This window comes from Oncorhynchus mykiss, chromosome 10 (genome assembly GCF_013265735.2).
Source record: "Oncorhynchus mykiss isolate Arlee chromosome 10, USDA_OmykA_1.1, whole genome shotgun sequence".
In the NCBI taxonomy this organism is placed as follows: domain Eukaryota; kingdom Metazoa; phylum Chordata; class Actinopteri; order Salmoniformes; family Salmonidae; genus Oncorhynchus; species Oncorhynchus mykiss.
In genome coordinates this window covers 73078972-73103677 of record NC_048574.1, presented here as the reverse complement: position 1 = coordinate 73103677, position 24706 = coordinate 73078972, and the positions used below count along the sequence as shown (strand labels likewise).

The 24706-nt window shown below is 45.2% G+C and overlaps 1 protein-coding gene and 25 non-coding genes across 27 annotated transcripts in view; all 26 read left to right on the top strand.

Annotated features, from left to right (window-relative positions):
• LOC110533210 (E3 ubiquitin-protein ligase DTX4) overlaps nt 1–3745 on the top strand; it is a 35644-nt gene extending 31899 nt beyond the window's left edge. For both annotated transcript variants that reach the window (XM_036933924.1, XM_036933925.1), the window contains exon 7: nt 655–3745. In XM_036933924.1, the coding sequence (XP_036789819.1) occupies nt 655–876 (222 nt within the window). In that variant the 3' untranslated portion in view covers nt 877–3745. The remainder of the gene's footprint in view (nt 1–654) is intronic.
• Nucleotides 3746–8611: 4866 nt separating this feature from the next.
• trnae-cuc lies at nt 8612–8683 on the top strand. Its single transcript has one exon. It is a non-coding gene; the product is annotated as a tRNA-Glu (tRNA).
• Nucleotides 8684–9834: 1151 nt separating this feature from the next.
• trnae-cuc lies at nt 9835–9906 on the top strand. The gene has a single exon. It is a non-coding gene; the product is annotated as a tRNA-Glu (tRNA).
• Nucleotides 9907–10015: 109 nt separating this feature from the next.
• On the top strand, nt 10016–10087 carry trnae-cuc. The gene has a single exon. It is a non-coding gene; the product is annotated as a tRNA-Glu (tRNA).
• Nucleotides 10088–10196: 109 nt separating this feature from the next.
• Nucleotides 10197–10268, top strand: trnae-cuc. Its single transcript has one exon. It is a non-coding gene; the product is annotated as a tRNA-Glu (tRNA).
• A 961-nt stretch (nt 10269–11229) lies between these two features.
• On the top strand, nt 11230–11301 carry trnae-cuc. Its single transcript has one exon. It is a non-coding gene; the product is annotated as a tRNA-Glu (tRNA).
• A 108-nt stretch (nt 11302–11409) lies between these two features.
• On the top strand, nt 11410–11481 carry trnae-cuc. Its single transcript has one exon. It is a non-coding gene; the product is annotated as a tRNA-Glu (tRNA).
• A 298-nt stretch (nt 11482–11779) lies between these two features.
• trnae-cuc lies at nt 11780–11850 on the top strand. The gene has a single exon. It is a non-coding gene; the product is annotated as a tRNA-Glu (tRNA).
• Nucleotides 11851–11963: 113 nt separating this feature from the next.
• trnae-cuc lies at nt 11964–12035 on the top strand. Its single transcript has one exon. It is a non-coding gene; the product is annotated as a tRNA-Glu (tRNA).
• Nucleotides 12036–13179: 1144 nt separating this feature from the next.
• trnae-cuc lies at nt 13180–13251 on the top strand. Its single transcript has one exon. It is a non-coding gene; the product is annotated as a tRNA-Glu (tRNA).
• Nucleotides 13252–14225: 974 nt separating this feature from the next.
• On the top strand, nt 14226–14297 carry trnak-cuu. Its single transcript has one exon. It is a non-coding gene; the product is annotated as a tRNA-Lys (tRNA).
• A 109-nt stretch (nt 14298–14406) lies between these two features.
• On the top strand, nt 14407–14478 carry trnae-cuc. The gene has a single exon. It is a non-coding gene; the product is annotated as a tRNA-Glu (tRNA).
• Nucleotides 14479–15448: 970 nt separating this feature from the next.
• trnae-cuc lies at nt 15449–15520 on the top strand. Its single transcript has one exon. It is a non-coding gene; the product is annotated as a tRNA-Glu (tRNA).
• A 117-nt stretch (nt 15521–15637) lies between these two features.
• On the top strand, nt 15638–15709 carry trnae-cuc. The gene has a single exon. It is a non-coding gene; the product is annotated as a tRNA-Glu (tRNA).
• A 948-nt stretch (nt 15710–16657) lies between these two features.
• Nucleotides 16658–16729, top strand: trnae-cuc. Its single transcript has one exon. It is a non-coding gene; the product is annotated as a tRNA-Glu (tRNA).
• A 117-nt stretch (nt 16730–16846) lies between these two features.
• On the top strand, nt 16847–16918 carry trnae-cuc. Its single transcript has one exon. It is a non-coding gene; the product is annotated as a tRNA-Glu (tRNA).
• Nucleotides 16919–17745: 827 nt separating this feature from the next.
• On the top strand, nt 17746–17817 carry trnae-cuc. The gene has a single exon. It is a non-coding gene; the product is annotated as a tRNA-Glu (tRNA).
• A 1329-nt stretch (nt 17818–19146) lies between these two features.
• trnae-cuc lies at nt 19147–19218 on the top strand. The gene has a single exon. It is a non-coding gene; the product is annotated as a tRNA-Glu (tRNA).
• Nucleotides 19219–19335: 117 nt separating this feature from the next.
• On the top strand, nt 19336–19407 carry trnae-cuc. The gene has a single exon. It is a non-coding gene; the product is annotated as a tRNA-Glu (tRNA).
• Nucleotides 19408–20355: 948 nt separating this feature from the next.
• trnae-cuc lies at nt 20356–20427 on the top strand. The gene has a single exon. It is a non-coding gene; the product is annotated as a tRNA-Glu (tRNA).
• A 109-nt stretch (nt 20428–20536) lies between these two features.
• trnae-cuc lies at nt 20537–20608 on the top strand. Its single transcript has one exon. It is a non-coding gene; the product is annotated as a tRNA-Glu (tRNA).
• Nucleotides 20609–21559: 951 nt separating this feature from the next.
• Nucleotides 21560–21631, top strand: trnae-cuc. The gene has a single exon. It is a non-coding gene; the product is annotated as a tRNA-Glu (tRNA).
• A 117-nt stretch (nt 21632–21748) lies between these two features.
• On the top strand, nt 21749–21820 carry trnae-cuc. Its single transcript has one exon. It is a non-coding gene; the product is annotated as a tRNA-Glu (tRNA).
• Nucleotides 21821–22768: 948 nt separating this feature from the next.
• Nucleotides 22769–22840, top strand: trnae-cuc. The gene has a single exon. It is a non-coding gene; the product is annotated as a tRNA-Glu (tRNA).
• A 1137-nt stretch (nt 22841–23977) lies between these two features.
• On the top strand, nt 23978–24049 carry trnae-cuc. The gene has a single exon. It is a non-coding gene; the product is annotated as a tRNA-Glu (tRNA).
• Nucleotides 24050–24158: 109 nt separating this feature from the next.
• On the top strand, nt 24159–24230 carry trnae-cuc. Its single transcript has one exon. It is a non-coding gene; the product is annotated as a tRNA-Glu (tRNA).
• The last annotated feature ends 476 nt before the right edge of the window (nt 24231–24706 follow it).

Here is a 24706-nt window from a genome sequence, read left to right as displayed (position 1 = left end):
ACCTAAGCTTTGACATATTCCATTGTAGCAGATCCTGTTGTCCAGTACAACTCAAAGCTTTCTGGATTTTAGCCCAATCTTTGTCCTTTATAAACCCGGGACGTTTTCCCTTGAAGTTGTATCGAGGGAACTCTGAAAGTTGAAATTATGAATCCGTCTCTAACCATCTCACTTCCTTTTCCCTCCACCTCCTCTCCCTCCACGTCCTCTCCCTCTCTCCCTCCACCTTCTCTCCCTCCACCTCCTCTCCCTCCACCTCCTCTCCCTCCACCTCCTCTCCCTCCACCTTCTCTCCCTCCACCTTCTCTCCCTCCACCTTCTCTCCCTCCACCTTCTCTCCCTCTCTCCCTCCACCTTTTCTCCCTCCACCTTCTCTCCCTCCACCTTCTCTCCCTCCACGTCCTCTCCCTCCACGTCCTCTCCCTCCACGTCCTCTCCCTCCACGTCCTCTCCCTCCACGTCCTCTCCCTCCACGTCCTCTCCCTCCACGTCCTCTCCCTCCACGTCCTCTCCCTCCACGTCCTCTCCCTCTACCTTCTCTCCCTCTACCTTCTCTCCCTCTACCTTCTCTCCCTCCACGTCCTCTCCCTTTACCTCCTCTCTCTCTCCCTCCACCTCCTCTCCCTCCACATCCTTGCTCTCTCTCTCCCCCAGGTACTCAGACTCCTGCTGACCGCGTGGGACCGGCGCCTGGTCTTCTCAGTGGGCACGTCCAGCACCACAGGCGAGTTGGACACGGTCATCTGGAACGAGGTACACCACAAGACGGAATTTGGCTCCAACCTCACGGGCCACGGCTACCCCGACCCTAGCCATCTAGACAACGTCCTGGATGAACTGAAAGCACAGGGCATCACCGAGGAAGAGGAGCAATGATAGGAGGAAGAGGAGGAGACGGGACGATGAATTCATTCAGACTCTACCAGCACTTAAATGGGGTGGCGGTTTGGTGTAGAGGGGAAAGGTCCAATTACACTTTGGAAGATTCTCTGAAGATGCTGATTGATTGGAGGGTCCTAGAGGTTTGGGAAATCACACAAGCACACAGTGGAGTGTTAGGGTGTTTGTTTGAGTGATGGCACAGGAGCGAGGGAACGAGAGAGAGAAATAGGCTCAGGCTTTGTTTAGATTTGACTGTGGTCAAAATGATGACTACACTGGTATAGTTAGGTACTAGCTAAATAAATTACAAAGAGTTGAGAGACGGTACCAAGTTATTTACTAACTAATTTACACTACTAAAAGAGAGCGAGAGAGAGAGAGAGGGAGAGAGAGAGAAAAGGATAGAAGAGATCAAGAGACTGAGGGAGAGAAAGGACAAAGATTGAGAGATGTGAAAGGGAGGGGGAAGGGTATTAAGAAAGGAGGAAGAGAATAGAGCGAGCAAACGAGAGAGAAGATGGCAAGAGAATGAAGCTAGTATTAAATAGGAGTAGGGTAAATTAACTTAGAAATGGTACTACTTTAGCAGAGACACAGGAAGAGAGTGAGAGAGAGAGAGGGGAGGGAGAGAGAGACAGACAGACAGACGTGCCTATAGTAACCACCTGCTTGAGTTTGATTATCAAGTGGCTTGTGCCCGTTGTGACTGTTTATGTGTAGTCAGACGCCACCTAGTGGCCACTCTACTGAAAATACATTCAAAACACTGAATGTGACGAACAAAACAAACAAATCACACATTTCTTTTGATAATGATACTCCGCTTATGTTTGTATAATGAATGCATTGTCGTTATTGTCTTCATGTAACATCATTCCATGCGTCATACCTCTTTACATATATTTCAAAATTGTATTTTATACTCTGAATGATTTGAAGTCGTGGGATGTTGTATGTTATGATACGATGACAGTTAGCCCAGAAGATATATATGGTACTACCCATAAAACAACCTTGATGGGTACTGGGAATTACTTCTTTCCCTTCCTTTACAATTCAGATAGTTGTTGATTCTGAACCGATGTCTTGCTGTTTGTACTGTATGTACCTGTTGTATGTATGGAAAAGGGGGACATGTCAATAAATCGAGTGCTGCTTACTTTTATAAAGGAGACGAGCATTTGAGATTCCCTGGGAAGACGCACTTGAGAAATGGGCCATGATATGAGCCGCCAGTGTTTGAAACCAGGTGAGAAGACACCAGGAACCCAGAACTTAAATATTGGACAGGTTGTGGTGTGTTGGTGGCTGAGGAGGGAGTCCGATAAGGAACATAATAGCCTGTGAAGAAGAACTGAGTTTTATCATTGCATTAATGACCAGACTAAAACCAATAAATACCTCACTATTAAACAAACAACATCCGTAGCATATCCACACTGTAACGGATATACAAAATGTCTGCCTCCATTTCATTGGCTGGATTGGCTTCAATGCAACTGATTGGGTGGGCAGTGTAATGCCATTCTTGTGTAGAATGTCGTTAGAAGGCGTCTACCTCCTGCCGGCAAACAGTGTCTTTGGTCTTGTTCCTTATGGAGACCCTGTGCATCACTGGCCACTACGCCTGTCCGGTCTCAGAGTTGGGTCTATGAAGGACCTATTTATAAGGATGTTGTGTGTGTGTGTGTGTGTGTGTGAGCTCATGCATATAACGTATGCATGCCTTTATACATGACATGCGTTTTAATGTGTACTGTTTGTACATCAACGTGTTTTGAGGTATGATTCTGTTACTAAACAGCTGGTCGTTTTTACCCCATTAATATCATGATCCGCTTTTCTGTTCTTTCTTTCTTTTAAATTGTCTGTTAACACTTTATCATTATTATTTAAATTAAACAAGTTAACAGTTGTCTTGATCAAATGGTATATCCAGCTCTTTCTCATTTTGTACGTAAGTGTTGTTAGTGTCTGTCATTTTTTTTGTCATCTTTCTTACGGTTGAGTTGACAACAGATAGTACTTTTCTTTTATCCACGGTGTACAGAAGGTCTGTATACTACGTGTATTTTCATTGTGAAAAGGAATTTGAAGGTAGACTTTTTCTGACTATAATGTAATGTACTTTCACACCAAGCCACTAAGGGTGGCCTTCCCTCCTCCTGGAGACCTACTGCAGGTGGAGGCTTTTGTTCCAGCTCTGCTTTACCGTTGCCTGACGACTCATCCTGAATTGAATTCTGCTTCTCTATCGATCACTCCACAGGGCAGGGATGGGCAACTCCAGTCCTCTGGGGCCATCCCTGGCAAACACAGCTGATTAAGCTAATTGCGATGTAAACTGAAGATGGATTATTTGCGGCTTATTGGAGGACTGTGTTAGCTGGGGCTAGGGAGAAAACCAAAACGTGCACCCCTTGGGGTCTCGAGTTTGGGAAATGCTGGTCTAGGCCCAACCCATCTCAATCTACTAACATTCTGCTCATCGGGGAACCTCAGCGGAATCAGGTGTGGTATAGCAGGGCTGGAACAAAAGCCTGCACCCCCAGCCTTTCAGGGGGAGGGTTCGCCACCCCTTCCCTATGTCCCCTTTCCCCATTCAGATGACCCAGTTGTTCATCCTCGACTACAACCTCAAGTGTATTTTTATGTGTACAGTCTTCACACAGCATCCCTTCATCGTTGTCCAATTGTTCATTTGAGGGGAACATGAGAGGTGTTTTACCTCATTCTTGGTGAAGAGGTTGGGAAGGGTGCTGGGTGTAGTGAAAAAAAAAGTGATGCATTAAAAAAATGTGCGTACACCAAAAACAATTGCTGGAATACGAATGATTAATACAAATAAAGAATCGAATGAAGAGTTGTTTGTTTTTTATTTGATTTCCTGTTCTGAAATATAAGCTGACTGACCACTGGTTTGATCAGACAGAGAACCCCTCTATTTGCCACAGTAGGTTACTGGTTTGATCAGACAGAGAACCCCTCTATTTGCCACAGTAGGTTACTGGTTTGATCAGACAGAGAACCCCTCTATTTGCCACAGTAGGTTATGAACTGGCTGCAGCCCTAAACTTAAAGTGGATTGTTCTTCTACTTCGCTCAAAGCCTCGCGTTCAACTGCCGAATGTCTTTTAAACCTAGAAGTTGACCTCTTTACTTTCACGGTATGACGCTCAAAATAGATCTAATATATTTACTGTGTATTGCAATGTAGTTGTCGCCATATCAAGCCCGGGTACTTTATTGCGAAATAGTGGAGTTAACGTGGTTGATCGCTACAGTATCTAGCTAGCAGCAGGCCGGCGGTCAGATGTCAAAGCTGTGGCTAGCTAAAGTAGCTGACATTAGTTCCAGAGAGCCTACTATTGCAAATAGCTGCCAAAAATAACTGACTGGTTATATATGAGCTACAACAATTATGTAGATACAAAATACTTTTGTCTACTACATTTTGTGGTAACATCTAACAATGGAACTTGTGATGGATCAGTTGAATTGCTCTACCAAAATAATCCAATGTGCCAATTACCTATTGCTGGATTTACACTCCCATTCCACCAGGAACAGTCTATCGAGCATTACATATAGTGAAGTTAAAAAAAACTAACGATATGTTGGTGTTTTTTTCTATTTTATTAAGATCCCCAATATGAATTGATTTTACATTTAGATCAGATCAGGCAAAAGCCTGGCTAGCTCAGTCGGTAGAGCATGAGACTCTTTTGCTGCTGGCATTATTACCAGTGTTCTTTGCGTTAGATATACTAAGGATAAAGAATTACTTACTAATGTACACTAATCTGGATATTGATAGTGCTTCTTCAAACACTGAGTTCTGCATATCAATGATGATATTGATGACTCATAAAATAGCAGTACTTTTGTGCCCTATAGCAACACTTTGTTTGTACTAGTCAATATGCCCAGCCAGTCCAGAAACAACCCATAGCACCATATCAACCCATTAAAATAGTGGTAGTCAAAGTTGGGGTCGTGACCCCAGTGGGGTGGGATGGGGCCGCAATAAATTATTGGGGAAAAAATTGGGGTTCCAAGAAATTCTAGCAGCAGAAATGGGTCGGTCCCCCCTGAAAACTCCTTGCGCCAGAACTATCCTTTAAGATCTACTCAAATTTGTTGGCTACGGAGTAAGGGCTAGGGCTTGTTTTTGGGATGGGGCCCATAGGTTCCATGTAGCTTTGAAAATGATTTCTGCAGGACATTAAACATACAGTAACTTTACCATTTCATATTGTGAAGCGATTCATAAACTTTATCCTTCCCTGGTGGTCTAGTGGTTAGGCATTGTCAGTCTCACCACTGTAGCCAAGGTTTGATTCCCGATCAGGAAACTAGTATTTTGCTCCTTGTTTACTGATGCAACCTGTCACAATGAATTTAGTCGGTTATCGCACATACTGTATGTACCACTTCAAATTGCAAACCGATTTGCCCTGCAGTGTCCTTCCCTGGTGTTCTAGTGGTTCACCAGTCCCTCCTGCAGAAAAGCACCCCCACAACATGATATTGCCACCCCCGTCCTTCACGGTTGGGATGGTGTTCCTTGGCTTGCAAACCTCCCCCTTTTTCCTCCAAACATAACAGTGGTCATTATGGCCAAACAGTTCTGTTTTTCTTTCATCAGACCAGAGGACATTTCTCCAAAAACTAGGGTCTTTGTCCCCAAACTGTAGTCTGGCTTCTTTTCTGGCGGTTTTGCAGCAGTAGCTTTTTCCTTGCTGAGCAGCCTTTCAGGTTATGTCGATATAGGACTAATTTGCCGGTGGATATACAGTGCCTTGCGAAAGTATTCGGCCCCCTTGAACTTTGCGACCTTTTGCCACATTTCAGGCTTCAAACATAAAGATATAAAACTGTATTTTTTTGTGAAGAATCAACAACAAGTGCGACACAATCATGAAGTGGAACGACATTTATTGGATATTTCAAACTTTTTTAACAAATCAAAAATTGGGCGTGCAAAATTATTCAGCCCCTTTACTTTCAGTGCAGCAAACTCTCTTCAGAAGTTCAGTGAGGATCTCTGAATGATCCAATGTTGACCTAAATGACTAATGATGATAAATACAATCCACCTGTGTGTAATCAAGTCTCCGTATAAATGCACCTGCACTGTGATAGTCTCAGAGGTCCGTTAAAAGCGCAGAGAGCATCATGAAGAACAAGGAACACACCAGGCAGGTCCGAGATACTTTTGTGAAGAAGTTAAAAGCCGGATTTGGATACAAAAAGATTTCCCAAGCTTTAAACATCCCAAGGAGCACTGTGCAAGCGATAATATTGAAATGGAAGGAGTATCAGACCACTGCAAATCTACCAAGACCTGGCCGTCCCTCTAAACTTTCAGCTCATACAAGGAGAAGACTGATCAGAGATGCAGCCAAGTTCACTCTGGATGAACTGCAGAGATCTACAGCTGAGGTGGGAGACTCTGTCCATAGGACAACAATTAGTCGTATATTGCACAAATCTGGCCTTTATGGAAGAGTGGCAAGAAGAAATCCATTTCTTAAAGATATCCATAAAAAGTGTTGTTTAAAGTTTGCCACAAGCCACCTGGGAGACACACCAAACATGTGGAAGAAGGTGCTCTGGTCAGATGAAACCAAAATTGAACTTTTTGGCAACAATGCAAAACGTTATGTTTGGCGTAAAAGCAACACAGCTCATCACCCTGAACACACCATCCCCACTGTCAAACATGGTGGTGGCAGCATCATGGTTTGGGCCTGCTTTTCTTCAGCAGGGACAGGGAAGATGGTTAAAATTGATGGGAAGATGGATGGAGCCAAATACAGGACCATTCTGGAAGAAAACCTGATGGAGTCTGCAAAAGACCTGAGACTGGGACGGAGATTTGTCTTCCAACAAGACAATGATCCAAAACATAAAGCAAAATCTACAATGGAATGGTTCAAAAATAAACATATCCAGGTGTTAGAATGGCCAAGTCAAAGTCCAGACCTGAATCCAATCGAGAATCTGTGGAAAGAACTGAAAGCTGCTGTTCACAAATGCTCTCCATCCAACCTCACTGAGCTCGAGCTGTTTTGCAAGGAGGAATGGGAAAAAAATTCAATCTCTCGATGTGCAAAACTGATAGAGACATACCCCAAGCGACTTAGAGCTGTTATCGCAGCAAAAGGTGGCGCTACAAAGTATTAACTTAAGGGGGCTGAATAATTTTGCACGCCCAATTTTTCAGTTTTTGATTTGTTAAAAAAGTTTGAAATATCCAATAAATGTCGTTCCACTTCATGATTGTGTCCCACTTGTTGTTAATTCTTCACAAAAAAATACAGTTTTATATCTTTATGTTTGAAGCCTGAAATGTGGCAAAAGGTCGCAAAGTTCAAGGGGGCCGAATACTTTCGCAAGGCACTGTAGATACTTTTGTGACTGTTTCCTCCAGGATCTTCGCAAGGTCCTTTGCTGTTGTTCTGGGATTGATTTGCATTTTTCGACCCAAAGTACGTTCATCTCTAGGAGACAGAGCGCGTCTCCTTCCTGAGCGGAATGACGCCTGCCTGGTCCCATTCTGTTTCTACTTGCGTACTATTGTTTGAACAGATGAACGTGGGACCTTCAGGGGTTTGGAAATTGCTTTGGAGCAGTAGCTTCTTCCTCGCTGAGCGGCCTTTCAGGTTATGTCGATATAGGACTCATTTGCCTGTGGATATAGATACTTTTGTGACTGTTTCCTCCAGGATCTTCGCAAGGTCCTTTGCTGTTGTTCTGGGATTGATTTGAACTTTTCGCACCAAAGTAAGTTCATCTCTAGGAAACAGAGCGCCTGTCTCCTTCCTGAGCGGAATGACGCCTGCCTGGTCCCATGCTGTTTCTACTTGCGTACTATTGTTTGTACAGATGAACGTGGGACCTTCAGGGGTTTGGAAATTGCTTTGGAGCAGTAGCTTCTTCCTCGCTGAGCGGCCTTTCAGGTTATGTCGATATAGGACTCGTTTGCCTGTGGATATAGACCATTTTGTACCTGTTTCCTCCAGCATCTTCACAAGGTCCTTTGCTGTAGTTCTGGGATGGATTTGCACTTTTCGACCCAAAGTACGTTCATCTCTAGGAGACAGAACGCGTCTCCTTCCTGAGCGGTATGACGCCTGCGTGGTCCCATGGTGTTTATACTTGCGTACTATTGTTTCTACAGATGAGCGAGGTACCTTCAGGCGTTTGGAAATTGCTCCCAAGGATGAACCAGATTTGTGGAGGTCTACATTTTTTTTCTGAGGTCTTGGCTGATTTCCTTTGGTTTTCCCATGGAGTCAAGCAAAGAGGCACTGAGTTTGAAGGTAGGCCTTGAAATACATCTACAGGTACACCTCCAATTGACTCAAAGGATGTCAATTAGCCTATCAGAAGCTTCTAAAGCCATGACATCATTTTCGGGAATTTTCCAAACTGTTTAAAGGCACAGCCAACTTAGTGTATGTAAACTTCTGACCCACTGGATTTGTGATACACTGAATTATAAGTGAAATAATCGGTCTGTAAACAATTGTTGGAAAAATTACTTGTGTCATGCACAAAGTAGATGTCCTAACCGACTGCCAAAACTATAGTTTGTTAACAAGAAATGTGTGGAGGGGTTGACAAACAGGTTTTAATGACTCCAGCCTAAGTGGATGGAAACTTACGACTTCAACTGTATGTACCAGCTCACACTGGGAACCTATTTTCACTCTAGTACCCTTCCCTGGTGGTCTAGTGGTTAGGATTCGGCGCTCTCACCGCCGCGGCCCGGGTTCGATTCCCGGTCAGGGAACTACTCTTTTGCTACATGTTTACTTGTGCAACCTGTCACTATGAATATGGAAGGTTATCGCACATATGTACCAGCTCACACTGGGAACCGATTTGCACTCTAGTACCCTTCCCTGGTGGTCTAGTGGTTAGGATTCGGCGCTCTCACTGCCGCGGCCCGGGTTCGATTCCCGGTAAAGGAAATAGTCTATGCTCCTTGTTTAGTTGTGCATCCTGTCACTATGAATTTAGTAGGTTGTTGCACATATGTACCACTTCAAATTGCAAACTGATTTGCCCTGCAGTGTCCTTCCCAGGTGTTCTAGTGGTGCACCAGACCCTCCTGCAGCAAAGCACCCCCAACATGATGCTGTGCTTCACGGTTGGGATGTGTTCTTTGGCTTGCGAGCCTTTTTCGATATAGGACTTGTTTGCCTGTGGATATAGACCATTTTGTACCTGTTTCCTCCAGCATCTTCACAAGGTCCTTTGCTGTAGTTCTGGGATGGATTTGCACTTTTCGACCCAAAGTACGTTCATCTCTAGGAGACAGAACGCGTCTCCTTCCTGAGCGGTATGACGCCTGCGTGGTCCCATGGTGTTTATACTTGCGTACTATTGTTTCTACAGATGAGCGAGGTACCTTCAGGCGTTTGGAAATTGCTCCCAAGGATGAACCAGATTTGTGGAGGTCTACATTTTTTTTCTGAGGTCTTGGCTGATTTCCTTTGGTTTTCCCATGGAGTCAAGCAAAGAGGCACTGAGTTTGAAGGTAGGCCTTGAAATACATCTACAGGTACACCTCCAATTGACTCAAAGGATGTCAATTAGCCTATCAGAAGCTTCTAAAGCCATGACATCATTTTCGGGAATTTTCCAAACTGTTTAAAGGCACAGCCAACTTAGTGTATGTAAACTTCTGACCCACTGGATTTGTGATACACTGAATTATAAGTGAAATAATCGGTCTGTAAACAATTGTTGGAAAAATTACTTGTGTCATGCACAAAGTAGATGTCCTAACCGACTGCCAAAACTATAGTTTGTTAACAAGAAATGTGTGGAGGGGTTGACAAACAGGTTTTAATGACTCCAGCCTAAGTGGATGGAAACTTACGACTTCAACTGTATGTACCAGCTCACACTGGGAACCGATTTTCACTCTAGTACCCTTCCCTGGTGGTCTAGTGGTTAGGATTTGGCGCTCTCACCGCCACGGCCCGGGTTCGATTCCCGGTCGGGGAACTACTCTTTTGCTACATGTTTACTTGTGCAACCTGTCACTATGAATATGGAAGGTTATCGCACATATGTACCAGCTCACACTGGGAACCGATTTGCACTCTAGTACCCTTCCCTGGTTGTCTAGTGGTTAGGATTCGGTGCTCTCACCGCCGCGGCCCGGGTTCGATTCCCGGTCAGGGAACTACTCTTTTGCTACATGTTTACTTGTGCAACCTGTCACTATGAATATGGAAGGTTATCGCACATATGTACCAGCTCACACTGGGAACCGATTTGCACTCTAGTACCCTTCCCTGGTTGTCTAGTGGTTAGGATTCGGTGCTCTCACCGCCGCGGCCTGGGTTCGATTCCCGGTCAGGGAAATAGTCTAATGTTTACTTGTGCAACCTGTCACTATGAATTTAGTAGGTTGTTGCACATATGTACCACTTCAAATTGCAAACTGATTTGCCCTGCAGTGTCCTTCCCAGGTGTTCTAGTGATGCACCTGACCCTCCTGCAGCAAAGCATCCCCAACATGATGCTGTGCTTCACGGTTGGGATGTGTTCTTTGGCTTGCGAGCCCTTTTCGATTTAGGACTTGTTTGCCTGTGGATATAGACAATTTTGTACCTGTTTCCTCCAGCATCACAAGGTCCTTTGCTGTAGTTCTGGGATGGATTTGCACTTTTTGACCCAAAGTACGTTCATCTCTAGGAGACAGAACGCGTCTCCTTCCTGAGCGGTATGACGCCTCCATGGTCCCATGGTGTTTATACTTGCGTACTATTGTTTCTACAGATGAGCGAGGTACCTTCAGGCGTTTGGAAATTGCTCCCAAGGATGAACCAGATTTGTGGAGGTCTACATTTTTTTTCTGAGGTCTTGGCTGATTTCCTTTGGTTTTCCCATGGAGTCAAGCAAAGAGGCACTGAGTTTGAAGGTAGGCCTTGAAATACATCTACAGGTACACCTCCAATTGACTCAAAGGATGTCAATTAGCCTATCAGAAGCTTCTAAAGCCATGACATAATTTTCGGGAATTTTCCAAACTGTTTAAAGGCACAGCCAACTTAGTGTATGTAAACTTCTGACCCACTGGATTTGTGATACACTGAATTATAAGTGAAAAAATCGGTCTGTAAACAATTGTTGGAAAAATTACTTGTGTCATGCACAAAGTAGATGTCCTAACCGACTGCCAAAACTATAGTTTGTTAACAAGAAATGTGTGGAGGGGTTGACAAACAGGTTTTAATGACTCCAGCCTAAGTGGATGGAAACTTACGACTTCAACTGTATGTACCAGCTCACACTGGGAACCGATTTTCACTCAAGTACCCTTCCCTGGTGCTCTAGTGGTTAGGATTCGGCACTCTCACCGCCGCGGCCTGGGTTCGATTCCCGGTCAGGGAAATAGTCTATGCTCCTTGTTTACTTGTGCAACCTGTCACTATGAATTTAGTAGGTTGTTACACATATGTACCAGCTCACACTGGGAACCGATTTGCACTCTAGTACCCTTCCCTGGTGGTCTAGTGGTTAGGATTCGGTGCTCTCACTGCCGCGGCCCGGGTTCGATTCCCGGTCAGGGAAATAGTCAGGGAAATAGTCCATGCTTCTTGTTTGTATGTAAACTTCTGACCCACTGGATTTGTGATACACTGAATTATAAGTGAAATAATCGGTCTGTAAACAATTGTTGGAAAAATTACTTGTGTCATGCACAAAGTAGATGTCCTAACCGACTGCCAAAACTATAGTTTGTTAACAAGAAATGTGTGGAGGGGTTGACAAACAGGTTTTAATGACTCCAGCCTAAGTGGATGGAAACTTACGACTTCAACTGTATGTACCAGCTCACACTGGGAACCGATTTTCACTCTAGTACCCTTCCCTGGTGGTCTAGTGGTTAGGATTCGGCGCTCTCACCGCCGCGGCCCGGTTCGATTCCCGGTCAGGGAATACTTTATTCTTTTGCTACATGTTTACTTGTGCAACCTGTCACTATGAATATGGAAGGTTATCGCACATATGTACCAGCTCACACTGGGAACCGATTTGCACTCTAGTACCCTTCCCTGGTGGTCTAGTGGTTAGGATTCGGCGCTCTCACCGCCGCGGCCTGGGTTCGATTCCCGGTCAGGGAAATAGTCTATGCTCCTTGTTTACTTGTGCAACCTGTCACTATGAATTTAGTAGGTTGTTGCACATATGTACCACTTCAAATTGCAAACTGATTTGCCCTGCAGTGTCCTTCCCAGGTGTTCTAGTGGTGCACCAGACCCTCCTGCAGCAAAGCACATGATGCTGTGCTTCACGGTTGGGATGTGTTCTTTGGCTTGCGAGCCTTCCCCTTTTCGATATAGGACTCGTTTGCCTGTGGATATAGACCATTTTGTACCTGTTTCCTCCAGCATCTTCACAAGGTCCTTTGCTGTAGTTCTGGGATGGATTTGCACTTTTCGACCCAAAGTACGTTCATCTCTAGGAGACAGAACGCGTCTCCTTCCTGAGCGGTATGACGCCTGCGTGGTCCCATGGTGTTTATACTTGCGTACTATTGTTTCTACAGATGAGCGAGGTACCTTCAGGCGTTTGGAAATTGCTCCCAAGGATGAACCAGATTTGTGGAGGTCTACATTTTTTTTCTGAGGTCTTGGCTGATTTCCTTTGGTTTTCCCATGGAGTCAAGCAAAGAGGCACAGTTTGAAGGTAGGCCTTGAAATACATCTACAGGTACGCCTCCAATTGACTCAAAGGATGTCAATTAGCCTATCAGAAGCTTCTAAAGCCATGACATCATTTTCGGGAATTTTCCAAACTGTTTAAAGGCACAGCCAACTTAGTGTATGTAAACTTCTGACCCACTGGATTTGTGATACACTGAATTATAAGTGAAATAATCGGTCTGTAAACAATTGTTGGAAAAATTACTTGTGTCATGCACAAAGTAGATGTCCTAACCGACTGCCAAAACTATAGTTTGTTAACAAGAAATGTGTGGAGGGGTTGACAAACAGGTTTTAATGACTCCAGCCTAAGTGGATGGAAACTTACGACTTCAACTGTATGTACCAGCTCACACTGGGAACCGATTTTCACTCTAGTACCCTTCCCTGGTGGTCTAGTGGTTAGGATTCGGCGCTCTCGCGGCCCGGTTCGATTCCCGGTCAGGGAATACTTCACTCTTTTGCTACATGTTTACTTGTGCAACCTGTCACTATGAATATGGAAGGTTATCGCACATATGTACCAGCTCACACTGGGAACCGATTTGCACTCTAGTACCCTTCCCTGGTGGTCTAGTGGTTAGGATTTGGCGCTCTCACCGCCGCGGCCTGGGTTTGATTCCCGGTCAGGGAAATAGTCTATGCTCCTTGTTTACTTGTGCAACCTGTCACTATGAATTTAGTAGGTTGTTGCACATATGTACCACTTCAAATTGCAAACTGATTTGCCCTGCAGTGTCCTTCCCAGGTGTTCTAGTGTGTTCTAGATGTTCTAGACCCTCCTGCAGCAAAGCACAATGCTGTGCTTCACGGTTGGGATGTGTTCTTTGGCTTGCGAGCCTCCCCCTTTTCGATATAGGACTCGTTTGCCTGTGGATATAGACCATTTTGTACCTGTTTCCTCCAGCATCTTCACAAGGTCCTTTGCTGTAGTTCTGGGATGGATTTGCACTTTTCGACCCAAAGTACGTTCATCTCTAGGAGACAGAACGCGTCTCCTTCCTGAGCGGTATGACGCCTGCGTGGTCCCATGGTGTTTATACTTGCGTACTATTGTTTCTACAGATGAGCGAGGTACCTTCAGGCGTTTGGAAATTGCTCCCAAGGATGAACCAGATTTGTGGAGGTCTACATTTTTTTTCTGAGGTCTTGGCTGATTTCCTTTGGTTTTCCCATGGAGTCAAGCAAAGAGGCACTGAGTTTGAAGGTAGGCCTTGAAATACATCTACAGGTACACCTCCAATTGACTCAAAGGATGTCAATTAGCCTATCAGAAGCTTCTAAAGCCATGACATCATTTTCAGGAATTTTCCAAACTGTTTAAAGGCACAGCCAACTTAGTGTATGTAAACTTCTGACCCACTGGATTTGTGATACACTGAATTATAAGTGAAATAATCGGTCTGTAAACAATTGTTGGAAAAATTACTTGTGTCATGGACAAAGTAGATGTCCTAATCGACTGCCAAAACTATAGTTTGTTAACAAGAAATGTGTGGAGGGGTTGACAAACAGGTTTTAATGACTCCAGCCTAAGTGGATGGAAACTCACGACTTCAACTGTATGTACCAGCTCACACTGGGAACCGATTTTCACTCTAGTACCCTTCCCTGGTGGTCTAGTGGTTAGGATTCGGCGCTCTTGCTGCCGCGGCCCGGGTTCGATTCCCGGTCAGGGAACTACTCTTTTGCTACATGTTTACTTGTGCAACCTGTCACTATGAATATGGAAGGTTATCGCACATATGTACCAGCTCACACTGGGAACCGATTTGCACTCTAGTACCCTTCCCTGGTGGTCTAGTGGTTAGGATTCGGCGCTCTCGCCGCCGCGGCCCGGGTTCGATTCCCGGTAAAGGAAATAGTTTATGCTCCTTGTTTAGTTGTGCATCCTGTCACTATGAATTTAGTAGGTTGTTGCACATATGTACCACTTCAAATTGCAAACTGATTTGCCCTGCAGTGTCCTTCCCAGGTGTTCTAGTGGTGCACCAGACCCTCCTGCAGCAAAGCACCCCCAACATGATGCTGTGCTTCACGGTTGGGATGTGTTCTTTGGCTTGCGAGCCCTTTTCGATATAGGACTCGTTTGCCTGTGGATATAGACCATTTTGTACCTGTTTCCTCCAGCATCTTCACAAGGTCCTTTGCTGTAGTTCTGGGATGGATTTGCACTTTTCGACCCAAAGTACGTTCATCTCTAGGAGACAGAACGCGTCTCCTTCCTGAGCGGTATGACGCCTGCGTGGTCCCATGGTGTTTATACTTGCGTACTATTGTTTCTACAGATGAGCGAGGTACCTTCAGGCGTTTGGAAATTGCTCCCAAGGATGAACCAGATTTGTGGAGGTCTACATTTTTTTTCTGAGGTCTTGGCTGATTTCCTTTGGTTTTCCCATGGAGTCAAGCAAAGAGGCACTGAGTTTGAAGGTAGGCCTTGAAATACATCTACAGGTACACCTCCAATTGACTCAAAGGATGTCAATTAGCCTATCAGAAGCTTCTAAAGCCATGACATCATTTTCGGGAATTTTCCAAACTGTTTAAAGGCACAGCCAACTTAGTGTATGTAAACTTCTGACCCACTGGATTTGTGATACACTGAATTATAAGTGAAATAATCGGTCTGTAAACAATTGTTGGAAAAATTACTTGTGTCATGGACAAAGTAGATGTCCTAATCGACTGCCAAAACTATAGTTTGTTAACAAGAAATGTGTGGAGGGGTTGACAAACAGGTTTTAATGACTCCAGCCTAAGTGGATGGAAACTCACGACTTCAACTGTATGTACCAGCTCACACTGGGAACCGATTTTCATTCTAGTACCCTTCCCTGGTGGTCTAGTGGTTGGGATTCGGCGCTCTCACCGCCGCGGCCCGGGTTCGATTCCCGGTCAGGGAACTACTCTTTTGCTACATGTTTACTTGTGCAACCTGTCACTATGAATATGGAAGGTTATCGCACATATGTACCAGCTCACACTGGGAACCGATTTGCACTCTAGTATGACTTCAACCTTCCCTGGTGGTCTAGTGGTTAGGATTCGGTGCTCTCACCGCCGTGGCCTGGGTTCAATTCCTGGTCAGGGAAATAGTCTATGCTCCTTGTTTACTTGTGCAACCTGTCACTATGAATTTAGTAGGTTGTTGCACATATTCAAATTGCAAACTGATTTGCCCTGCAGTGTCCTTCCCAGGTGTTCTAGTGGTGCACCAGACCCTCCTGCAGCAAAGCACCCCCAACATGATGCTGTGCTTCACGGTTGGCTTGCGAGCCCTTTTCGATATAGGACTCGTTTGCCTGTGGATATAGACCATTTTGTACCTGTTTCCTCCAGCATCTTCACAAGGTCCTTTGCTGTAGTTCTGGGATGGATTTGCACTTTTCGACCCAAAGTACGTTCATCTCTAGGAGACAGAACGCGTCTCCTTCCTGAGCGGTATGACGCCTGCGTGGTCCCATGGTGTTTATACTTGCGTACTATTGTTTCTACAGATGAGCGAGGTACCTTCAGGCGTTTGGAAATTGCTCCCAAGGATGAACCAGATTTGTGGAGGTCTACATTTTTTTTCTGAGGTCTTGGCTGATTTCCTTTGGTTTTCCCATGGAGTCAAGCAAAGAGGCACTGAGTTTGAAGGTAGGCCTTGAAATACATCTACAGGTACACCTCCAATTGACTCAAAGGATGTCAATTAGCCTATCAGAAGCTTCTAAAGCCATGACATCATTTTCGGGAATTTTCCAAACTGTTTAAAGGCACAGCCAACTTAGTGTATGTAAACTTCTGACCCACTGGATTTGTGATACACTGAATTATAAGTGAAATAATCGGTCTGTAAACAATTGTTGGAAAAATTACTTGTGTCATGGACAAAGTAGATGTCCTAATCGACTGCCAAAACTATAGTTTGTTAACAAGAAATGTGTGGAGGGGTTGACAAACAGGTTTTAATGACTCCAGCCTAAGTGGATGGAAACTCACGACTTCAACTGTATGTACCAGCTCACACTGGGAACCGATTTTCATTCTAGTACCCTTCCCTGGTGGTCTAGTGGTTAGGATTCGGCGCTCTCACCGCCGCGGCCCGGGTTCGATTCCCGGTCAGGGAACTACTCTTTTGCTACATGTTTACTTGTGCAACCTGTCACTATGAATATGGAAGGTTATCGCACATATGTACCAGCTCACACTGGGAACCGATTTGCACTCTAGTACGACTTCAACCTTCCCTGGTGGTCTAGTGGTTAGGATTCGGTGCTCTCACCGCCGTGGCCTGGGTTCAATTCCTGGTCAGGGAAATAGTCTATGCTCCTTGTTTACTTGTGCAACCTGTCACTATGAATTTAGTAGGTTGTTGCACATATTCAAATTGCAAACTGATTTGCCCTGCAGTGTCCTTCCCAGGTGTTCTAGTGGTGCACCAGACCCTCCTGCAGCAAAGCACCCCCAACATGATGCTGTGCTTCACGGTTGGCTTGCGAGCCCTTTTCGATATAGGACTCGTTTGCCTGTGGATATAGACCATTTTGTACCTGTTTCCTCCAGCATCTTCACAAGGTCCTTTGCTGTAGTTCTGGGATGGATTTGCACTTTTCGACCCAAAGTACGTTCATCTCTAGGAGACAGAACGCGTCTCCTTCCTGAGCGGTATGACGCCTGCGTGGTCCCATGGTGTTTATACTTGCGTACTATTGTTTCTACAGATGAGCGAGGTACCTTCAGGCGTTTGGAAATTGCTCCCAAGGATGAACCAGATTTGTGGAGGTCTACATTTTTTTTTTTGCCTATCAGAAGCTTCTAAAGCCATGACATCATTTTCGGGAATTTTCCAAACTGTTTAAAGGCACAGCCAACTTAGTGTATGTAAACTTCTGACCCACTGGATTTGTGATACACTGAATTATAAGTGAAATAATCGGTCTGTAAACAATTGTTGGAAAAATTACTTGTGTCATGCACAAAGTAGATGTCCTAACCGACTGCCAAAACTATAGTTTGTTAACAAGAAATGTGTGGAGGGGTTGACAAACAGGTTTTAATGACTCCAGCCTAAGTGGATGGAAACTTACGACTTCAACTGTATGTACCAGCTCACACTGGGAACCGATTTTCACTCTAGTACCCTTCCCTGGTGGTCTAGTGGTTAGGATTCGGCGCTCTCACCGCCGCGGCCCGGGTTCGATTCCCGGTCAGGGAACTACTCTTTTGCTACATGTTTACTTGTGCAACCTGTCACTATGAATATCGAAGGTTATCGCACATATGTACCAGCTCACACTGGGAACCGATTTTCACTCTAGTACCCTTCCCTGGTGGTCTAGTGGTTAGGATTCGGCGCTCTCGCGGCCCGGTTCGATTCCCGGTCAGGGAATACTTCACTCTTTTGCTACATGTTTACTTGTGCAACCTGTCACTATGAATATGGAAGGTTATCGCACATATGTACCAGCTCACACTGGGAACCGATTTGCACTCTAGTACCCTTCCCTGGTGGTCTAGTGGTTAGGATTCGGCGCACTCGCCGCCGCGGCCCGGGTTCGATTCCCGGTAAAGGAAATAGTTTATGCTCCTTGTTTAGTTGTGCATCCTGTCACTATGAATTTAGTAGGTTGTTGCACATATGTACCACTTCAAATTGCAAACTGATTTGCCCTGCAGTGTCCTTCCCAGGTGTTCTAGTGGTGCACCAGACCCTCCTGCAGCAAAGCACCCCCAACATGATGCTGTGCTTCACGGTTGGGATGTGTTCTTTGGCTTGCGAGCCCTTTTCGATATAGGACTCGTTTGCCTGTGGATATAGACCATTTTGTACCTGTTTCCTCCAGCATCTTCACAAGGTCCTTTGCTGTAGTTCTGGGATGGATTTGCACTTTTCGACCCAAAGTACGTTCATCTCTAGGAGACAGAACGCGTCTCCTTCCTGAGCGGTATGACGCCTGCGTGGTCCCATGGTGTTTATACTTGCGTACTATTGTTTCTACAGATGAGCGAGGTACCTTCAGGCGTTTGGAAATTGCTCCCAAGGATGAACCAGATTTGTGGAGGTCTACATTTTTTTTCTGAGGTCTTGGCTGATTTCCTTTGGTTTTCCCATGGAGTCAAGCAAAGAGGCACTGAGTTTGAAGGTAGGCCTTGAAATACATCTACAGGTACACCTCCAATTGACTCAAAGGATGTCAATTAGCCTATCAGAAGCTTCTAAAGCCATGACATCATTTTCGGGAATTTTCCAAACTGTTCAAAGGCACAGCCAACTTAGTGTATGTAAACTTCTGACCCACTGGATTTGTGATACACTGAATTATAAGTGAAATAATCGGTCTGGAAACAATTGTTGGAAAAATTACTTGTGTCATGCACAAAGTAGATGTCCTAATCGACTGCCAAAACTATAGTTTGTTAACAAGAAATGTGTGGAGGGGTTGACAAACAGGTTTTAATGACTCCAGCCTAAGTGGATGGAAACTTACGACTTCAACTGTATGTACCAGCTCACACTGGGAACCGATTTTCACTCTAGTACCCTTCCCTGGTGGTCTAGTGGTTAGGATTCGGCGCTCTCACCGCCGCGGCCCGGGTTCGATTCCCGGTCAGGGAACTACTCTTTTGCTACATGTTTACTTGTGCAACCTGTCACTATGAATATGGAAGGTTATCGCACATATGTACCAGCTCACACTGGGAACCGATTTGCACTCTAGTACAACTTCAACCTTCCCTGGTGGTCTAGTGGTTAGGATTCGGTGCTCTCACCGCCGCGGCCTGGGTTCAATTCCTGGTCAGGGAAATAGTCTATGCTCCTTGTTTACTTGTGCAACCTGTCACTATGAATTTAGTAGGTTGTTGCACATATTCAAATTGCAAACTGATTTACCCTGCAGTGTCCTTCCCAGGTGTTCTAGTGGTGCACCAGACCCTCCTGCAGCAAAGCACCCCCAACATGATGCTGTGCTTCACGGTTGGCTTGCGAGCCCTTTTCGATATAGGACTCGTTTGCCTGTGGATATAGACCATTTTGTACCTGTTTCCTCCAGCATCTTCACAAGGTCCTTTGCTGTAGTTCTGGGATGGATTTGCACTTTTCGACCCAAAGTACGTTCATCTCTAGGAGACAGAACGCGTCTCCTTCCTGAGCGGTATGACGCCTGCGTGGTCCCATGGTGTTTATACTTGCGTACTATTGTTTCTACAGATGAGCGAGGTACCTTCAGGCGTTTGGAAATTGCTCCCAAGGATGAACCAGATTTGTGGAGGTCTACATTTTTTTTCTGAGGTCTTGGCTGATTTCCTTTGGTTTTCCCATGGAGTCAAGCAAAGAGGCACTGAGTTTGAAGGTAGGCCTTGAAATACATCTACAGGTACACCTCCAATTGACTCAAAGGATGTCAATTAGCCTATCAGAAGCTTCTAAAGCCATGACATCATTTTCGGGAATTTTCCAAACTGTTTAAAGGCACAGCCAACTTAGTGTATGTAAACTTCTGACCCACTGGATTTGTGATACACTGAATTATAAGTGAAATAATCGGTCTGTAAACAATTGTTGGAAAAATTACTTGTGTCATGCACAAAGTAGATGTCCTAACCGACTGCCAAAACTATAGTTTGTTAACAAGAAATGTGTGGAGGGGTTGACAAACAGGTTTTAATGACTCCAGCCTAAGTGGATGGAAACTTACGACTTCAACTGTATGTACCAGCTCACACTGGGAACCGATTTTCACTCTAGTACCCTTCCCTGGTGGTCTAGTGGTTAGGATTCGGTGCTCTCACCGCCGCGGCCCGGGTTCGATTCCCGGTCAGGGAACTACTCTTTTGCTACATGTTTACTTGTGCAACCTGTCACTATGAATATGGAAGGTTATCGCACATATGTACCAGCTCACACTGGGAACCGATTTGCACTCTAGTACCCTTCCCTGGTGGTCTAGTGGTTAGGATTCGGCGCTCTCACCGCCGCGGCCTGGGTTCAATTCCTGGTCAGGGAAATAGTCTATGCTCCTTGTTTACTTGTGCAACCTGTCACTATGAATTTAGTAGGTTGTTGCACATATTCAAATTGCAAACTGATTTGCCCTGCAGTGTCCTTCCCAGGTGTTCTAGTGGTGCACCAGACCCTCCTGCAGCAAAGCACCCCCAACATGATGCTGTGCTTCACGGTTGGGATGTGTTCTTTGGCTTGCGAGCCCTTTTCGATATAGGACTCGTTTGCCTGTGGATATAGACCATTTTGTACCTGTTTCCTCCAGCATCTTCTGCTGTAGTTCTGGGATGGATTTGCACTTTTCGACCCAAAGTACGTTCATCTCTAGGAGACAGAACGCGTCTCCTTCCTGAGCGGTATGACGCCTGCGTGGTCCCATGGTGTTTATACTTGCGTACTATTGTTTCTACAGATGAGCGAGGTACCTTCAGGCGTTTGGAAATTGCTCCCAAGGATGAACCAGATTTGTGGAGGTCTACATTTTTTTTCTGAGGTCTTGGCTGATTTCCTTTGGTTTTCCCATGGAGTCAAGCAAAGAGGCACTGAGTTTGAAGGTAGGCCTTGAAATACATCTACAGGTACACCTCCAATTGACTCAAAGGATGTCAATTAGCCTATCAGAAGCTTCTAAAGCCATGACATCATTTTCGGGAATTTTCCAAACTGTTCAAAGGCACAGCCAACTTAGTGTATGTAAACTTCTGACCCACTGGATTTGTGATACACTGAATTATAAGTGAAATAATCGGTCTGTAAACAATTGTTGGAAAAATTACTTGTGTCATGCACAAAGTAGATGTCCTAATCGACTGCCAAAACTATAGTTTGTTAACAAGAAATGTGTGGAGGGGTTGACAAACAGGTTTTAATGACTCCAGCCTAAGTGGATGGAAACTTACGACTTCAACTGTATGTACCAGCTCACACTGGGAACCGATTTTCACTCTAGTACCCTTCCCTGGTGGTCTAGTGGTTAGGATTCGGCGCTCTCACCGCCGCGGCCCGGGTTTGATTCCCGGTCAGGGAACTACTCTTTTGCTACATGTTTACTTGTGCAACCTGTCACTATGAATATGGAAGGTTATCGCACATATGTACCAGCTCACACTGGGAACCGATTTGCACTCTAGTACGACTTCAACCTTCCCTGGTGGTCTAGTGGTTAGGATTCGGTGCTCTCACCGCCGCGGCCTGGGTTCAATTCCTGGTCAGGGAAATAGTCTATGCTCCTTGTTTACTTGTGCAACCTGTCACTATGAATTTAGTAGGTTGTTGCACATATTCAAATTGCAAACTGATTTGCCCTGCAGTGTCCTTCCCAGGTGTTCTAGTGGTGCACCAGACCCTCCTGCAGCAAAGCACCCCCAACATGATGCTGTGCTTCACGGTTGGCTTGCGAGCCCTTTTCGATATAGGACTCGTTTGCCTGTGGATATAGACCATTTTGTACCTGTTTCCTCCAGCATCTTCACAAGGTCCTTTGCTGTAGTTCTGGGATGGATTTGCACTTTTCGACCCAAAGTACGTTCATCTCTAGGAGACAGAACGCGTCTCCTTCCTGAGCGGTATGACGCCTGCGTGGTCCCATGGTGTTTATACTTGCGTACTATTGTTTCTACAGATGAGCGAGGTACCTTCAGGCGTTTGGAAATTGCTCCCAAGGATGAACCAGATTTGTGGAGGTCTACATTTTTTTTCTGAGGTCTTGGCTGATTTCCTTTGGTTTTCCCATGGAGTCAAGCAAAGAGGCACTGAGTTTGAAGGTAGGCCTTGAAATACATCTACAGGTACACCTCCAATTGACTCAAAGGATGTCAATTAGCCTATCAGAAGCTTCTAAAGCCATGACATCATTTTCGGGAATTTTCCAAACTGTTTAAAGGCACAGCCAACTTAGTGTATGTAAACTTCTGACCCACTGGATTTGTGATACACTGAATTATAAGTGAAATAATCGGTCTGTAAACAATTGTTGGAAAAATTACTTGTGTCATGCACAAAGTAGATGTCCTAACCGACTGCCAAAACTATAGTTTGTTAACAAGAAATGTGTGGAGGGGTTGACAAACAGGTTTTAATGACTCCAGCCTAAGTGGATGGAAACTTACGACTTCAACTGTATGTACCAGCTCACACTGGGAACCGATTTTCACTCTAGTACCCTTCCCTGGTGGTCTAGTGGTTAGGATTCGGCGCTCTCACCGCCGCGGCCCGGGTTCGATTCCCGGTCAGGGAACTACTCTTTTGCTACATGTTTACTTGTGCAACCTGTCACTATGAATATGGAAGGTTATCGCACATATGTACCAGCTCACACTGGGAACCGATTTGCACTCTAGTACGACTTCAACCTTCCCTGGTGGTCTAGTGGTTAGGATTGGGTGCTCTCACCGCCGCGGCCTGGGTTCAATTCCTGGTCAGGGAAATAGTCTATGCTCCTTGTTTACTTGTGCAACCTGTCACTATGAATTTAGTAGGTTGTTGCACATATTCAAATTGCAAACTGATTTGACCTGCAGTGTCCTTCCCAGGTGTTCTAGTGGTGCACCAGACCCTCCTGCAGCAAAGCACCCCCAACATGATGCTGTGCTTCACGGTTGGCTTGCGAGCCCTTTTCGATATAGGACTCGTTTGCCTGTGGATATAGACCATTTTGTACCTGTTTCCTCCAGCATCTTCACAAGGTCCTTTGCTGTAGTTCTGGGATGGATTTGCACTTTTCGACCCAAAGTACGTTCATCTCTAGGAGACAGAACGCGTCTCCTTCCTGAGCGGTATGACGCCTGCGTGGTCCCATGGTGTTTATACTTGCGTACTATTGTTTCTACAGATGAGCGAGGTACCTTCAGGCGTTTGGAAATTGCTCCCAAGGATGAACCAGATTTGTGGAGGTCTACATTTTTTTTCTGAGGTCTTGGCTGATTTCCTTTGGTTTTCCCATGGAGTCAAGCAAAGAGGCACTGAGTTTGAAGGTAGGCCTTGAAATACATCTACAGGTACACCTCCAATTGGCTCAAAGGATGTCAATTAGCCTATCAGAAGCTTCTAAAGCCATGACATCATTTTCGGGAATTTTCCAAACTGTTTAAAGGCACAGCCAACTTAGTGTATGTAAACTTCTGACCCACTGGATTTGTGATACACTGAATTATAAGTGAAATAATCGGTCTGTAAACAATTGTTGGAAAAATTACTTGTGTCATGCACAAAGTAGATGTCCTAACCGACTGCCAAAACTATAGTTTGTTAACAAGAAATGTGTGGAGGGGTTGACAAACAGGTTTTAATGACTCCAGCCTAAGTGGATGGAAACTTACGACTTCAACTGTATGTACCAGCTCACACTGGGAACCGATTTTCACTCTAGTACCCTTCCCTGGTGGTCTAGTGGTTAGGATTCGGCGCTCTCACCGCCGCGGCCCGGGTTCGATTCCCGGTCAGGGAACTACTCTTTTGCTACATGTTTACTTGTGCAACCTGTCACTATGAATATGGAAAGTTATCGCACATATGTACCAGCTCACACTGGGAACCGATTTGCACTCTAGTACCCTTCCCTGGTGGTCTAGTGGTTAGGATTCGGCGCTCTCACCGCCACGGCCTGGGTTCGATTCCCGGTCAGGGAAATAGTCTATGCTCCTTGTTTACTTGTGCAACCTGTCACTATGAATTTAGTAGGTTGTTGCACATATTCAAATTGCAAACTGATTTGCCCTGCAGTGTCCTTCCCAGGTGTTCTAGTGGTGCACCAGACCCTCCTGCAGCAAAGCACCCCCAACATGATGCTGTGCTTCACGGTTGGGATGTGTTCTTTGGCTTGCGAGCCCTTTTCGATATAGGACTCGTTTCCCTGTGGATATAGACCATTTTGTACCTGTTTCCTCCAGCATCTTCACAAGGTCCTTTGCTGTAGTTCTGGGATGGATTTGCACTTTTCGACCCAAAGTACATTCATCTCTAGGAGACAGAACGCGTCTCCTTCCTGAGCGGTATGACGCCTGCGTGGTCCCATGGTGTTTATACTTGCGTACTATTGTTTCTACAGATGAGCGAGGTACCTTCAGGCGTTTGGAAATTGCTCCCAAGGATGAACCAGATTTGT